This window comes from Blastocystis sp. subtype 4 (assembly GCF_000743755.1).
Source record: "Blastocystis sp. subtype 4 strain WR1 chromosome Unknown seqid_0085, whole genome shotgun sequence".
Taxonomy (NCBI): Eukaryota; class Bigyra; order Opalinata; family Blastocystidae; genus Blastocystis; species Blastocystis sp. subtype 4.
In genome coordinates this window covers 19,014-35,437 of record NW_014569462.1, presented here as the reverse complement: position 1 = coordinate 35,437, position 16,424 = coordinate 19,014, and the positions used below count along the sequence as shown (strand labels likewise).

At 39.4% G+C, this 16,424-nt stretch overlaps 8 protein-coding genes across 8 annotated transcripts; 5 read left to right on the top strand and 3 right to left on the bottom strand.

The window, feature by feature from the left end:
- Positions 1-3,870: 3,870 nt before the first annotated feature.
- JH06_3954 (hypothetical protein) lies at positions 3,871-4,289 on the top strand (the record flags this gene model as incomplete). The annotated part of the gene is made up of 2 exons (XM_014672554.1): positions 3,871-4,025; positions 4,055-4,289. The coding sequence occupies 2 exons, from the start codon at positions 3,871-3,873 to the stop codon at positions 4,287-4,289; spliced, it is 390 nt and encodes a 129-aa protein (XP_014528040.1).
- Positions 4,290-5,274: 985 nt separating this feature from the next.
- Positions 5,275-7,398, bottom strand: JH06_3953 (hypothetical protein; the record flags this gene model as incomplete). The annotated part of the gene is given in 11 exon segments (XM_014672553.1): positions 5,275-5,541; positions 5,573-5,846; positions 5,899-5,986; positions 6,005-6,262; positions 6,278-6,384; positions 6,420-6,674; positions 6,690-6,895; positions 6,925-7,029; positions 7,061-7,207; positions 7,238-7,313; positions 7,343-7,398. 11 exon segments carry the CDS (start codon positions 7,396-7,398, stop codon positions 5,275-5,277), a joined length of 1,839 nt encoding a protein of 612 aa, XP_014528039.1.
- Positions 7,399-8,881: 1,483 nt separating this feature from the next.
- Positions 8,882-9,847, top strand: JH06_3952 (hypothetical protein; the record flags this gene model as incomplete). Its single annotated transcript, XM_014672552.1, has 5 exons — positions 8,882-9,186; positions 9,217-9,408; positions 9,438-9,524; positions 9,556-9,719; positions 9,750-9,847. The coding sequence occupies 5 exons, from the start codon at positions 8,882-8,884 to the stop codon at positions 9,845-9,847; spliced, it is 846 nt and encodes a 281-aa protein (XP_014528038.1).
- A 36-nt stretch (positions 9,848-9,883) lies between these two features.
- On the bottom strand, positions 9,884-10,536 carry JH06_3951 (d-tyrosyl-tRNA deacylase; the record flags this gene model as incomplete). The annotated part of the gene is made up of 5 exons (XM_014672551.1): positions 9,884-10,006; positions 10,037-10,152; positions 10,184-10,213; positions 10,245-10,356; positions 10,387-10,536. The coding sequence occupies 5 exons, from the start codon at positions 10,534-10,536 to the stop codon at positions 9,884-9,886; spliced, it is 531 nt and encodes a 176-aa protein (XP_014528037.1).
- Positions 10,537-12,273: 1,737 nt separating this feature from the next.
- Positions 12,274-12,963, top strand: JH06_3950 (40S ribosomal protein S7; the record flags this gene model as incomplete). The annotated part of the gene is made up of 2 exons (XM_014672550.1): positions 12,274-12,344; positions 12,426-12,963. 2 exons carry the CDS (start codon positions 12,274-12,276, stop codon positions 12,961-12,963), a joined length of 609 nt encoding a protein of 202 aa, XP_014528036.1.
- A 38-nt stretch (positions 12,964-13,001) lies between these two features.
- On the top strand, positions 13,002-13,901 carry JH06_2854 (hypothetical protein; the record flags this gene model as incomplete). Its single annotated transcript, XM_014672549.1, has 4 exons — positions 13,002-13,148; positions 13,183-13,305; positions 13,335-13,405; positions 13,436-13,901. The coding sequence occupies 4 exons, from the start codon at positions 13,002-13,004 to the stop codon at positions 13,899-13,901; spliced, it is 807 nt and encodes a 268-aa protein (XP_014528035.1).
- A 164-nt stretch (positions 13,902-14,065) lies between these two features.
- Positions 14,066-15,960, bottom strand: JH06_2853 (aminoacyl-histidine dipeptidase; the record flags this gene model as incomplete). Its single annotated transcript, XM_014672548.1, has 6 exons — positions 14,066-14,149; positions 14,179-14,296; positions 14,376-14,642; positions 14,673-15,660; positions 15,691-15,908; positions 15,941-15,960. 6 exons carry the CDS (start codon positions 15,958-15,960, stop codon positions 14,066-14,068), a joined length of 1,695 nt encoding a protein of 564 aa, XP_014528034.1.
- Positions 15,961-16,084: 124 nt separating this feature from the next.
- Positions 16,085-16,351, top strand: JH06_2852 (mitochondrial import inner membrane translocase subunit TIM13-like protein; the record flags this gene model as incomplete). Its single annotated transcript, XM_014672547.1, has 2 exons — positions 16,085-16,186; positions 16,211-16,351. 2 exons carry the CDS (start codon positions 16,085-16,087, stop codon positions 16,349-16,351), a joined length of 243 nt encoding a protein of 80 aa, XP_014528033.1.
- Positions 16,352-16,424: the final 73 nt, after the last annotated feature.

The window sequence follows — 16,424 nt, the reverse complement described above, 5'->3', positions numbered from 1 at the left end:
TGCCTTGTTCAAGCCTGATATCAAGCAGAAGCTTGTCTATGATGTCAAGGGTGTGATTAGCAGAGAGAATATCCCATCTGATATGGTTCTTAAGAGACTTTAATGGTGAGTAGTTTGTGATTTTTCCTTCTTTGTGTTTGTTGTAGTCCTTTTCAGTGATTTGTTACGTTAAGTTCCTTTTCTTCTCATTTTTTTCTATGAATAATGAGTCAGTCCAGGGATGTTGTTTTTGGAGTAGTACAAAGCAAATGTCGTTTATTCTGTAGCACACCGACTGTGATTCAACATTGACTGGAATTTTGTATCCTGATAGCGATATTTCTTCTCTACAAACTGACAAATCGTATTCCATTCCAGATTATCCTGGATTCTTTTACCTCTTACGAAATGGAAAGGAAGCAGACAAGAAAAGCGAAGATATGGGTGATATTTTGTTCTTCCGATATGATAGCATAGAACCACTTATTCAGAATGCCCAACCCATTTTGACTGTCAATAATCTCACTCCGCAAACATGTTTTAATATTCTCAGAAAGGATTATTATATTACAGATAATATAGTTATTAATGAAACAGGATTGAACACAGTATGGATAAGGATTGAACATTAATGTAGAAAGAACATGTGAAACCACATCTACTACTTCCACTACTTCGGACTACCGGAAATTGTTCACTTTCAGATTGGTTCCAGTTTTCTATTCCCTTACGAGGAGTTCCTGAAGATATTATGTCTTTTATCAAAGAGATAGTGATATTAAAAGAGTAATCATAACGAATAGAAAGTGATTCCATTACTCTCTCAATTGACAGTATTCATTCGTTCTGGTCGTTCTGGTCATTGGCTTTTCAAAGGAAACCGGTGTACTGTTCAATTTCCAATCCAACTACGTCAAGATAATAATGGGACAATTCGCTTTGCAGCGATTGATCATTGTGAACTTGTTGGAGGAAAGCGAAGTTGCGTACGAGTTCTGATTATTGCTAATGAAAAGGTGATGAAAACGGAGAAGAATGCTCCTTATGTGTGTTACATGGGATTCTTGATTAATGAGTATTCTATTCGGGGTTTCTTTGATATAGTGAAGCTTAGATTGTTTTGTCATTCATAGATCCTTAATGAAGAGTTGATTCCCTTTGCACATCCTCATTCTCAGTTATCTTCCCTATTAAAATATCTAGATCATCAAGATAATGCTCGCAATGTCGTTCTCGATCTGATTTCGCTACTCCAACTGGCATCCGAGAATCATCATCTTCCTCTTCAGATTCCGAATCTTATCACTGTTTCAATTCCACTCATTCGAGTTATGGCGAACACTCCAATCTTGCGTTATATCGAGTCAAGAGCTGTGCATGTTGTTGATTCCACTCAACTCTTTCCATCTCACTCCAGAATGGAACTGGAAGAAATCTCACAGGAAATGCAACGAGTTGGAGTCATTTCTCATGATTCTGATCAGTTTATCGAAGATATGGCCCAATTCGAGAATTATGGCGGACAAATCCATATTCTCTCACAAGCACACTCCATTACTCCAATTTCTGTTCTTCCTTCGGATGATGTCTTCAGTATCTGCCATGAAGGTTGGAACCGTTCTCAGATCCTCTGCGAAGCTATTCATGGAGTAAAACGAGTGCAAGCGATGAATCCAAATCTATGTGATTATCCTGTACCCATGTGGATATGTGAGTAATGCATGTAGTTATGTCATGGAGCCATTAGCGGCTATGATCCTCGAGAGTTCTTCATAGAATTGAATGAGAAAAATGAATTCAAGTACTTATACTGATGCGACCTCACTCTTAGATATATCCGAACTCATTGTGATGAGTCGGATCCTATCAATGAATCATTTGTTCGAGTATTTCTGTCAATCCGTATTTCATCATAGGTATTTCATCATTCTAAACAACATCGAATTGGAAGTGATTTGGGACATGATTTGATTCTGAATCAGGGAGAAGGAAATAAGTCAACAATTCTGGAAAATCGCCAATTCTTGTGTAATTATTTTTCGACTATATTTTGGTCATTTGACACAAATTCGAGTCATTTTCGTCATCGTGGAAGAACTCTCTTCTTTTTATTCTATCGTGCATTTCCAATCATATTACAACAACTCCTGGAGAGTAGCTGTTTAGAAGAAGGTTGCTTTCAAAATGTTGTTCTAATTGGCATTCCAATTGAAGATGTGATTTCTCACTCAGACCCAGATAATCTGGATTCTATTCATTTCAGTTGTTTTGAAGGCTATCTGAACTCACTTTTGTGTTCTCAGATTGCTGATTTCTCTTTCTCTCTCCTTGAATCTGAACCTGAATTCCAGATTGACAGTTTGTTATCACCTACAATGGCGTGGGTTAAGCAGGACACTGATTGGTACCTCGGACGGGTGATTTATGGATCACGCGAATGGAGATGCAGAAAATGGGACTATTTACGTCATGTTATTAATCGATTGAATGTACATCGATGTCGGTATTTGGATTGTCGTTTAGCAAATAGGGCCTTCTCCAATCCGTTTTTACCATTGTTGGAAGAATGTAGGTGCATCCCGTTTGGTTCCGAATGAGTGTGATCTCTATGTAGGAATCACTCTAATTCATTTATTCTTAGTTGTTTGGACCTGTTGAAAAGGATCAAGTTCAGATGCTCTCATTGATGAGTGATGTGAATCCACTATCGGTGCTAAAGTCACTCACTGAGCAAATTGTATATTTGAATGACACAGGACTTGTGTTTAATAATGCATTAATGGATCATGTATCCATGCCATATAGAGATAATCTATAGATAACACTCTATAATCAACGTGTTTGTGTTTTTGATATTACCAATTCCATTCTTGATGCTATGCCCTGCTCACTTGATCTTCTTGATCTCCATATGATTGATCCTCTTAAGAATATACAATCTTCAGAATCACTAATTCCTATTTCTGACTCTGTTTTGAAGCAGATTGATAAAGAATATGATGATTTTCGAAGGGGATGGTTTCCTTCTGTTCTTGGAGACTCGTTGCGATTAGGAGTTATATGGTTGATAATGTCGCCTACTATCGAGGATAAGGATCTCGTCAAGCGAATAATGAATGTTAGTGAAAGGTAGGTGAATGAGTTGTAGGCATTTTGTTGTGATAGTTGTCAGCGAAAGTTGCCTTCTGCGTCTTTATCGTGGTTCTCTTCTGTTTGTTAGGAAAGAACCAAATATCAAATCTGATTCATGAGAAAAACGACAATAACTCTTTGCATGTCCAGAAATCATGAACTATCATAGAGTATAATAACTGAATGGGGTAAAAGCGGAATCCAGTACTCTATTCCTCATGACATGGCGGATCTGAGTTTGGAAGTGCATGTTAGTTATTCACTTTTCTTGATATTGCAAAATGCGTGTAATGATATCCAAGAGGATAATTTGCTGGGTCATCAATATCTTCAGTACTGGAGAGACTATTATAATGGATTGAGCTAGTCTGCTGTAGTTGGTACGAATGAACTATAGTGAAGATGAACTTGACTTTGAACATCACATGGTATTCGTTCTCTATACGAATAATCAGGTAGATAAGCCATGATCGGAGATTACTAGAGGATACTTTACATTTCAACAGTTCTTATTATGATTGTCCGCCTCATGTGGAGTTGTCCCGCAGACTCTGCTATTGGAAACAACATAGCTCAGTTCCTTGTTTTACTGGATCTGTTGCTGGATATATGAACAAAGAGTGTTCATGTGATTACCTTGTATCTCTAAATGATCGGATACAAACAAAACTGAATACTCTAGATTCAACAAACACATCAGAATGTATTTCTGCTCTTCTTCATTTGTTGGGTGAACATGGACTGCAACATCTATTAGGAATGCGTCACACTCTTGGTTCTGTATGGATCCTCTACCCACCACGAGAGTATTTGATCCAATTGTTTGAGCAGAAACACAATCCGAAAGCTCAACTAACCGTAGGAGCTCGTGCCTTGAGCAAACACAGTAGGCGATGTAAAGGGAACTGGGGAGAGTATGCATGAATCAAGTGATGATCATTAGTCTTCATGGACCTGAATGCATTCAAAATGAGATAGCGAGGGCAACCTTGCTACGAATCATGGAACATTCTGTATGGATCAATATTCATCTCCTTCCTCATAACGTGATTGCATTAGAGATGCGAGTTGAAGGAGGGTTTGGAGCTCGTTGGGACTTGACGAATGCCATTTTCCGTGGTTTTGTTGAGCCGTACTTAGAGAATGGTCATGAGGTCCATTGGATTCACAATGATTAATGGTTGTTTGTTACTAACAAAGACTCTATTGCTGTCTCTTAATAGCTGCTTTTCTCCTTTCATTGTATTTCTGGTTCTTTAACCTTCGTTGTCGATCGAGAGACTCATACTCCATTTTCTTCACATCTTCGGTGATCAGTCATCAGTCAATCCTACTTTGTTCCTTCCTTATTTGTCGCCTATTAAGTACTTCTTCTTGGTTCTCTCCTTCATTAAATCCTTCATATTCTTCTCTCCACTTTGCCAATAGAGTCGATTTCGGTGTAACAAACCCTCCAAATTGGAATCGCGATAATTGTGACTTCATCAATACTTCAGAAGAACCTTCACTTTCTACTAGGTATTCCTTCATTTCAGGTCTACGTAAAATTGTCTTAATCTGTTCTAATAGTTGTTGACGTGTATTCTCTAGGTTGAGATCACTGCCTTCCTGAATGGTGATATACTCAGACTTCTTATCAAACGCATTGCATTCTTTCATCAAATCTTTTAAACACTTATCAGAATCTTCTTCTTGGGTTATTGGTTCATGAGAAACGATGTTTGCATCAATTCTCATGGCATTGGTATTTCGATTCACAATTGTTACAGTCAAACGAACTTCAATTCTCTGATACAGAGCTAATTGAACTAATACATCTCCTTTTACATTCTTCACTGTAATTCTCGTCTTTGTTCCTGAAATACCCTTCTTTTCCGAATCCGTAATCTGATTGGCTGATATTTCATCCACTTGAATTGTGACTTCATTCGAATGATATGTTTCTTTCACCCACTCTTCCGGTTCACCTGTCATTCGAATAAACTGAATTGGTAATTTCAGGTCAAAAAAGGGGATCTGGATAATGACTCCATTTGTTCTGATTTCTGTTACTACAGCTTCTCTGATCTGAGGCTGATTGAATCGGATATAATATTGAAGGAAGAGAAGATCACTCATCTGAGATACTCGTTTGGCTCGTCGATTCTGCTTATTCACTATTCATCACCATATTTCATGAGCAGTACAATGTTGGGCCAACTGAGCCAATTGCTGTGGTGTGAAGAGTGACTGTAACTCCCCATTGTTCTCTGGTACCTTCTCTGCTAGTGCCTCTTCATTCTCTTGAGGTGTTTCTTGTTCTGAAGACTCAGTCTCTTCCTCCTGTGATTCTTCCACATCACCCAGCAAGTCGTCCAGGAAGTCATCGTCTAACTCCTCATCCTTCTGCAGCAGCTGCTTCTTTATATCTTCACCTCGTACTGTTACTTCCTTATAACTCATTCAATCGTTCTTCTCCTACCACGCTTCCTTCCAATAACGATGGAGCTTCTGTGTGAACTCGGAACAAATCATATCCTTTATCCTGGGAATAATTCATCATTCCCGTGGGAGTCGGATTATCAATACAAGCCAATAACTGACGATGAACAACAATATCGGTGTATCGTCGAATCGGAGAAGTGTAATGAGTATAATAATCAATCCCCAGTCCATAATGACTGAACGCGTAAGGATTCGTTTGTTGATCCAGAGGAATTTCACCAGAACAGATATACTGGGCTTCAGCCATTGAGCTAATGGTTATAATTCCCTCTATTTTCGCACTTTCGGAATAACAACATTAACATGTCCTTCATAGTTTGATTGCTGGTTTGTTGAATGTTAAGAATTGATTTGGCAAATGTGTAATTATTGGTAGTATTTATGTCAATTCCTAAATACCCACAAATACTTGTCAATCGCTTGAGTTTATCTTCTGGAGGAGCATCATGTTTTCGGAGTAATGCACAAGTTGGGAACTGCGCAAAAATGCGTTGTGCCACGACCGAATTTGCCACAACCATCAATTCTTCGATCGTCTCATGAACCTCCAAATGACCATATTCACTCACAGTAATCTCGTCTGACTGAGGTGCTGTGAATTTGAGTTCGTGAGTTACCAATTCGACAGCTCCACTCCTACGACGACGCTGGCGAAGTGAGCGACCAACTATCCATCACACACTATCAGTCCTCCAACACTGCATCAGAAGAGGAATGTCATGATTCAACCAAGAGTAATCCTTTGGATCCACAGCATCACCTGTGTAATGATAAGGACTCTGAGGATTGCTAGATCAGAGAGGGAGTCAAATGATTACGCATACGGATTCTTAACAATCCCTGGCTCCTGACCATCACAGATTCGTTGAGCTTGGAGATAGGCTAATGAATAACGAGAACGAAGAACACTTCGGCAGAAAACAGGAGGTTTTATTACATTCCAATTTTCTATGGTTTTTTTGTTTATCAAATTCTTACTTTTGTCACAATAGAGGAACACTGTAACAGCAAGTCGATCATGTCCAGCTCGTAATGAGCAGACATTGGTCGAGAGAATGGATGGAAGCATGTCAATCCGTCTATCAACCAAATACACACTCGTAGATCGTTCACGAGCAAAACGATCTAGAGGAGAATTGAAGGGAAGATAATATGTCACATCTGCGATATGAATCCCAATCTCGTAACAGTCGTCAAGTTCTCGGAGAGAACATGCATCATCAATATCCACACACCCAGGAGGATCAATACTAACTACATTGTGAGTGTAACGAAGATCTTGTCGATTCATCATATCAACCTATCATTCATATCCAAGGATTACTATACTGATTGAGGATCATAAACAACATTAGGATTCTGTAAGTCCACTCCTTCTAGATGAATTAACGAGGAAAGTAAACGATTAGGAATAGGAGCAATATGACTTTCCAACTATCCTTATTATATCATTCTCATTCAATACGCCTGCTTCAAACAATAACGCAATTGAATCCGTATCAAAACTATTCTCCTTCCCAAGTGTTGAGACTAGTTGGCCATCTGGATAATGAGAATTTAAAGGCCAATCCAAATAACGAATCAAATGCTTATATCCAACTAATTGTTCAGGCTAATGATCATTCTAATCTCCAAATATCACATGATTTGAATGAATGTAACAACAAGGAATAGACCGATTCAAAGGAACCATCAACAGAAGATTTGAAACATGATCACTATCTCTTACTTCATTCAGTAATTATACCCAGTTCCATTTGCTTCACCAACACTGCAAACAAACTCTCGATTGCCCGGTTCCATTACGGCAACCACTCGACCTGTAACCAAACGATTCCACTTGGGTCCTATGGAAGTATGAACCAGTCGGATGGAAGATTGTGATAATCCTGGAGAGTCCTCTTCTGAAGTCTCATCTACGATCACATCAATCTCTGTATCTTAATGGATGATCAAAATACGACCTTCTTCTGTTAACCACTCTGAAACGGGTTTTAAAGTGATTTGAACCTTATCTCCACTAATTCCAGGTCGGATATTCTCCATTCCAGAAATCTAGTCTCATTATGACATTTCAAACTCTACCTGAATGGAGAAGGTGGGTTCATTGGTGAGGCCCAACAATGCATCAACATTGATGTATTCATCTGAATGCGATACAAGAGCCACAATATCACTAGCAAAATGTTTATTGATCAGACTCCGCAAATCGGCACTATTTACGTCAACACGAGCAGAAATACGATCATTGTTGACCTAGGATTAGAACTCATATGATAATGTACTTTAAGCATTCCAGTTAGAAGCCATTCCTCATCCAAGCTCTCTTCCTTGGGATTTGCATCTAAGGCTGCTTGTTGTTTTCTTTCCAAACATAGCTTATACACATTCTCTTTATCATTTCCTGAACAGAGTGAGTGAATCTATTGTTAACATCAAGACTGACTACTCACTAGAATCTGATCTTCTTGCTCAATACCTGGAATCAATGTATCAACAAGCACCTTCACAGATGCTATGTCTTTGAGATGGTCAATCATCCAAGTAGCACTCTTCACAAAGCGAGAAACTTCAAAGGTCTCACTTGTTTCTCCTGCATTTCGTAGTGTGAATGTATCTACAAAATGCATGTTATTGAAGAGTCCACAGTTATAGAGTCCTGAGAGAATCGCTCGTCTCATGCGAACAAAATCCTGGATGATACACTCCAAACAATAGTACTGCATTTCCCTTCTCGAATCGCAATCTAGATAGCGAGGATTCAAAGAATAGAAGATTGTTGAAGGTCTCGTTGAACTTCAATAGAAGATCTCGCTGAAATGAAGGAGAGACTAATCCGATGCAACGAACAGGATATGAAGTAGAACAGGATTTCATCACTCACAATTAGGATGTTCCCTTGTTTCGGTAAGTTCATCGCTATCATTGATCCAATAAAGTGGATAAAATACAAAGAATAGTGTCTGCATGACACTTAGGACAGTCTTTCACTCCACAAACAACACCATTTCGGATCTACCCATCATTTCAAGTACAGAGAATGACATATTCTTCTTGAACTCTAACGAACCCAGACTTTTGCGGTTTTCCCCTTGTGAATTCGCTTGTATTACGAATATTGACAATCGACCCTAGTTTCATATGTCAATTGTCAAAGAGTAGGACTATGCTGATTGATTCAGACTTTTGGTATTCCAAAAGTAGGAGCTATCTGGGTTGCTCAAACAAGACATATTAGAGAGAATCAGTTGAGCATTACTTTTTTTATCACAACTTTGCTTACGAGATGAACAAAGTGGTAGATCTCCATATGCACACTTTATTCTCCGATGGTCAATTGACTCCAAAGGAGTTAATTGAATTTGCAAAATCCAGAAAGGTGCAAGTAATGTGCATTAATGACCATGATACAGTAAAAGGAGTGATAGATGCTCAATCTATCCAAGTTGATGGGATTACTGTGCTCTGTGGCATCGAACTATCATGTGGATTGGCTGGAGAAAGTTCAGTTCATCTTACTGGATACTTTCCTCCGAATACTGACTTCGCTGCATTCCAGCACTATCTCGATGCTGAAGTAAATCAAAGGAGGTAGCGAATATATCGTTTTTTAATTCCTAGGATTGATCGTGGGAAGAAGATTGTCGATCTTCTTATTAAAGATGGATTCAATATTACGTGGGACGAGGTAATGGATCGTTGCAAAAATTGTCTTCCTTCACGTCCTCGGATTGCTGAAGTTCTCTGTGCTCATGGTTATGCTACATCTGTTGCCGATGCATTTGACAAGTATCTTCACAATGATTCAAAATAGTATCTCTTAGGATCTGATTGATATCTAGTTATGTAATGGGTAATCCCTTATCGTTACAAGAAGCTATTGAACTAGTGCACTCATATTCAGGAATTGTAGCCCTTGCTCATCCCTGGTTGCTTAGTTGGTTCATCATTCATGTATAGGTTGTTGAAGCAGAAGGAAATCGTAATGAAAAAAGTAGTTGAATGTGGAATTGATGGAATGGAGTGTTTTCCTCCTGGTCATCATCGTGAAACTGGTTCCGAAGAGTATCTGTCTTTTGCTCACACTAATCACCTTATTGCTACAAGTGGCTCTGACTATCATGGTAACTATTCTCTTTTTAGATGAAAGATAGGAACCAAGTCACCAGAAGTACTTCCTGGAGATAATATATTTCCAGCTGACGAGCGAGAAGCCACAATGGAGTTCTTTAAGAAACATCATATTCTTTAAATTACTCCTTTTTGTTCTTATCATTCTTGTGTGCGTCTACCTCTTATTCTTCATTGTATCCTTACTTCGTTCCTCTTTCTCAAGACGCTCTCGTATGACGTTAACAGACCCTTCATAGTCATCCGTGTCGACAATTAGTGTGCAAGGACCATCATTTTGCTATGAATGACCATTCCTCCATATCCAAACCAATTCCACATTCATGTAAGCACCAAACTCTCCATTAAAAATACGCTCACTCTTGTACATTTTCTTTGTTGTTTCCACGAATTCACCATAGAATGCCTTTGCCGGTTCTGTTGACACTACAGTTGGAGTTCACTAATAATTTGTTACTCGATCGATGGTAGTCAGGACGTGATTTGACTATCTCCTTACTCACATACACCGTTCGTACTCTTTAACGATCCATAGAGAGTAAATTGTGAAACAAGAAGTACTTCGTAATCCATATCTTTCACGCTCTTGGACCAAGGCTTACCCTCAGGACTGTCCCACAAACGAGCATCCTATTCATTATAAAAGAACTAATTCCTTACTAAAATCTTCTTGGCAATCAATTCAGAGCATGCCTTATCGTCATCATCGCGAATACCAACCAAACACATAACTCCCTTTCCAATCTTGGAAATGAGTTTGTTATCGACACTGACCGAAGCAGAGAGAACTTTCTGGATAACAACTCTCATGACGATAGAATCTGAGTGACCTAATCTCGTTTCGAACAAACAGAAATTCACTTTTGAGCTTTATAACTGCAATCACCTCCATATCCATCATAGAATGTCTGCTCAGCAGTCTTCTTAGTAAAACGACGTCCATTTCCGTGACTCGTTTCATCTCCATAAAACCGAATGCTACAGCCATCTTCAAGGCTGCACTGTTGTACAAACGTAGGCCTTTCTTCTCGTTGAATAACCTCTTTGTTCCTTTCTTCATACTCTTTGTAGACCTTATTCAACTCTATTTTACTCCCAGCCCAGGACAAAGCAGTTGAAAGTGAAAGCCAAAGCGGAGACCTACATGTTACTGTCATCTATTAGAACAACAATAATCCCATCAACTCATATGTGTATCGCATCGAATCACCCTATCCATGAACTCCCGAATCCACATCTACAGATATATTTAAGAGAAACGGAAATAAGCGGTTGAGGAAAAATGATGGATCATTAAAGGACTGGATCAATGAAGGAGAAATGTATCCCATTACAGAACATATCGCACAGGCACCTAGTGTTGAGCATATCCTACAGTTAAATCCTATTACTACCAATTACACCAAAGAGGTATCAATAGCGACATGTTTTGTCACAATTGCTGCAAACTTTATATTACTAGGATATTTGATGTTATATCGTTGCTGTTCATAGGGCTTTCGGATAAGTTTATCAAACATGACATCATTCACTACAAGAATTATTGTATCAAATCTACCCCAACCTAGTGACTCGGTAGAGACATCTTCAGTTTGCCTTGGAGATGATGGGGTTGACAGCCGTACTGTCGGTAGAAATATAACAGACCCAGGTCGAATCACTTCCGCCACCAGTTTTGCACCCCTCTTCTGGATGGAAGAAAGCATGAATGATAAATCTGTGCGTTTCCGTACAACCCTCTAGTCGTGTTGGTTACACGCCACCACCCGATATCTTGTAGTATTTCATTCAATGTCGTCTGAGTAATCTTTTAGATGATTATAAAGAGTAGAGTGTCTGTGTCCATCCCAACTCAGAACTATGTTGAGCTACGAAATCACTTCTTTTATATAAGTGAGATCAAGCAATATCATAATTATCTATTTCGACAAGAAGCAAAGATCCATGTTGCTGAATTAGTAGTTATCGCTGTCACTTTTTCACTAGATTGTTTCATTATTGTTATCTGTATTAGCCTATGTTTTGTTTAACGTGTACTACTTTGTTTTCTCTCTGTTCATGCCTTTTGGTTCTTTGATTATGATGTCCTCTCTTTTAGTCAAACGAAAATCAGCTCTAGGAATCGTAACAAATGCCTAACGAAGTCATACATAGTACTTTTGTGGATTAGTAATATCCTCTTTCGGTTATGCATACATTTTCTTCCATTTGGTGTACTCTGTGATTCGGAAGCAATTCAAGCACTTATTCCTCCTTTTGTTCACTCTTCTTTATTCCCTTCTTACCGTATTCTCACTTTCTCTAAACATCAATTCTAGCTCACTTCCATGTATCTTGCCATCAAGTTACACTCCTTTTACACAATCCTTTACCCACATAGTATCCTTCATTGCCCTTTCATTCCTTAGTTCTTTCCGAAATGTAATCTTAGTTTGTAGAAGCAATTAGTGAGAAAAACAAGTGAGAATAATGTTTGTTGCTAATTATTATTCATCGATTATACAGGAATAATAACGGGATCAGGGTCCCTCTTGTCTATAACCTTAAATGGAAAATAATAGGATCATAGGATTTGTGGTCAAGAATCGATTTCTTCAAAAACACCCTATTAACAGTAAGTAGTTGCAGAAGTTAAATTGGGATTATTTGTAAATGAATTTGGACTAACGGTGGACTAGACCATGGAGATGATTGCTAAGCCTGAAGGCGTCAAGGCCAACGATTTCGATTGCCAACGAGATTGCTGAGATTGCCAAGAAGACCAAGGATCTTGCTGAGCCTCTGAAGACGTTCAAGATGACTGCTGCTAAGGAGGTGGAGATTGAGGGAGACAAGAAGGCTATCATTGTGTTCGTTCCCTACAAGCTGTTCAAGGCTTTCCGTATGATCCAGTCTCGTTTGACTACCGAGTTGGAGAAGAAGTTCGAGGGTCGTCCTGTGGTGTTCATTGCTCAGAGAACCATCCTTGGAAAGAGCTACCGTCGTGCTCATAAGTTCAACGGTGTGCGTCCTCATGCTTACACTTTGACTGCTGTGCATGAGGCCATCATCGATGATCTGGTGTATCCTTGCGAATGTGTTGGAAAGCACACTCACATCTCTTGCACTGACGGAAACTACATCAAGGTGTTCTTGGGAAGTCAGGGACAGCAGGAAGTGGAGAACAAGCTGGACGCTCTCTCTACTATCTACAAGAAGCTTACTAGCAAGACCATCAAGTTCGAGTTCAAGAACTAAGTTGATGTCATAAGGGTGCTTTATTGGTTGTTTGTTTCATGAATTCGAAACAACTCATCCCCAATAAGTTAGAAAAGCAGGAAGGTGCTTTGAAATCACTGTTTAGCGGTGAAGTGGAGTCTACTCGGGAACGACTTCAGCGACAACAGATTGTGAATGACTTGAATTATGGACTTGAATCAACTGTATCAATGCCTTTATATTTGGATTGATGAGTAGTTTGCTGAGAAGGACCCAGAAGAAGAGGAACTTGGAAACATATATGATTTTGATGGATTTCTAGACGAGAAGGAAAAAAAGGAAGAGGAAATGGCAAAGAAGGAGAAGAAAGTAAAGCAACCAGTAGGAGAATGTTAATATTCGACATGTAGAGCAGATATATAGCCACACTAAAACAAAGAGCCGAGGAACGGAAGCGAGAGATGGAAATCATTCGAGAACGGTGTGTGATTTGAATTGCAATGATCTCTAGAACTCTATTAAAGGAACGGCAAAAGGATGATGCATTATATGAGGGAAAGGAGAAGTTCGTGACTGCAGCTTACAAACGGAAGCTAGAAGCCGATCGAAAGTATTTGGACGAGGTTCGACAGCGTGAAGTCAATAGTCGATCAAGCAAGTCATCCTTCCTGGCCCATATGATCGATGTTCAAGCTAACGAAGAGAAATCTGACGAGAAGGAAGTGCCTCCTGTGGATAACCGTGTAAGTACTGCGAATGAAAGTTCGGTGAATACGACAGATCCACAAGATGAGGAGGATGAGTTTGATGGTTTCATCATGGCTCCTAAAGAAGATCAGATTCAGGGAAACGTGAGTGATGATGACGCTGGATTCATTACTGTTCCCAAAGAAGATACACATCACCATCGTAGTCGTAGTCGCAGTCGCAGTCATGGTCACAGTCGACATCGACATCATTATCATAGTAGACACTGAACTGTTTCAAGACAACAAACACATGACATTTTGACAGCTATCATAGAGAAGAATTTGGCTTGTACATCCATGAGATTTTGTTCATCATCAATACATAACAGCCAATTATTAAGTAGAAAAGTCCAAGTATCATACAAACGCTTATATGACAGCAAATCACCCTATCAATTAGACAATCCAGTCAACTGTACTGTCAATTTCGCCTTCGGAAGTTTATTCTTCCTTCGTTCCATCTCACAGTACATCTCCTATATAACATAATAAATACATTTCTCACTTTATCATACTGCTTTAACACTGCCTCTCGTTGCTGACCCGTCAATTTCCCTTCCTCCACAAGACTATCCAAGGATTGGATAAGTGACGTTCCCAGATTCGAAAATCGGTAGATCTTCCTATGTATAAGAATTATTACAAACAAATGACGGATAGACCGTGGCCATGGAAGAAAGAATGATACAACAAACATATCACTTGGCCAAATTCTCCAATGCAGTAGTCAAGACACTATAGAATGGAGCAACTGAAGAAATGAGCAAACGCTCATCAGGAGAATGAGGATTGTTAAGTTCAGGTCCAATCGAACTACAATCTAAATCTGGATACTTCTCCATAAACAATCCGCATTCCAATCCAGCATGAATGGAATACACACGAGGAGTGATTCCTACAGTCTGTTCATATGCCTTTACTAATGACTGTGTCAAGGGTGAATCAGGTTTGGGTTCCCATCCAGGATACCTAGAGATTATCAATTGAAGTTAATCTTACGGAGCCTTCTTCTCAGATAGTGTCAATCCAGCCATCGAGCAAACACATTTCAGCTTGTTATACATCATATCCATCTGTGTATTGGATGAAGAGCGAACCGATGTGGTGAACTGAACACATTCCTGATTGCTCACTGCAATGGCACACGTCATTGATGATTCCACTTCACTCTGATCCACAGGCGAATAACGCTGAACAGCAAAAGGGCAGATTTCAAGGAAGTTCACGAACTGCTGAGTTGCCTCTCGTGTCACAGGGACAGATTGAGAAGAAGAAGGGACTATCTCAAAAGTTGCAGTCTTTTCAATCAAATGATATTCCTTCTGGAAATTCTGGAATTCCTTTTTCAGATCCTCGATAAAGACTGACTCTTCGTCTTCAGGAATAGCCATCTCCACGACACATTTGCGAGGAATTGCATTGTCAGCAGTACCACAGTCAATATCCAACAATGAATAGTTTGTGTTACTGGAACAGAGCAGACGACCCAAGACATGAAGAGGATTCGCACGACCCAGGTTAATATCACATCCTGAATGACCTCCACAGAAGTTATTCAGGATGAGAGAAAGGCGTTTCATATTGTTCTTTTCAATGCGAGGGAGTTTCAGAGTCATAGTCACAGTAAAACCTCCAGCACATCCAATACAAATTGCATTCTCGGCTTCAGAGTCCACATTGATCATATATTTGGCTTTCAGTACATTTGCCTCAAGATCTGTAGCTCCAAACATACCTGTTTCTTCATCACGAGTCACCAGAACCTCCAGAGGACCATGCTTGATTGATTTGTCCTCAAGAATAGCAAAGCAAGCAGCAATACCAATTCCATTATCTGCACCAAGAGAAGTACCCGTAGCACGCAGATAACCATCGACAATACGAGGAGTTAAGGGATCAGTATCCAAGTTGATATCCACACTATCATCCTTCTGAACAACCATATCCATATGACACTGAAGACAAACAGTTGGCTTTGTTTCCAGTCCTAGTAATCACTCCACGACCCATCGTCTACCAGGATATGCAGGTTTTCGGATGATCAAATTCTCGCCCTTATCCACATAGGTATCACAATGAAGCTTCTCTGCTTGCTCCTTCAGAAAGCCTAAGATCTTCTTATGGCGAAAACATTCATTATCACCATTAGAACCACGAGGAATTTGAGTAACTGCCAACATATACTTCCATACACTGGTTGGATTAGGCAGCACTTTTAACATCTCCTCTAAGTATCTACAATTAATTCATATCAGCTTATTATCTACTTCGGCAAAACAACAGACATTACTACGCAATCAAATTAGTATTATTCTGATTGACAGTGATTTCTTACTAAATATTGATAATCAAAGGAACCACTGTTCATCGTTTCCTTCTCCAAAGAGATAGAATCAACCACAGAAGAACTAATGTCTGAGTACTCTCCTGAAGAATTGCAGCAAGCCCTCCAGAACGTCCGTAATGAGCTCAATCAGGGACACATGCAGGAAATCATGAAGGTTTGGGATATGGTGTGAATGAGTCATATTTCGTAGTCTGTGCAGGAAAAGTGTTTCAACATTTGTCTCACGAGCCCTGGCGCTTCTCTTAGCAACAAGGATAAGACTTGTCTCGGAAACTGCGTGGATCGATACATTGATACAATGCAAGAGGTTTCGAAGGCCTTGAGCAAGTAAGAAAGGTTACGAGGTTGGAATGGGTTTGGGGATTCTTTACACCATATAGTTGATATGTTTGTTTTAGAATCAT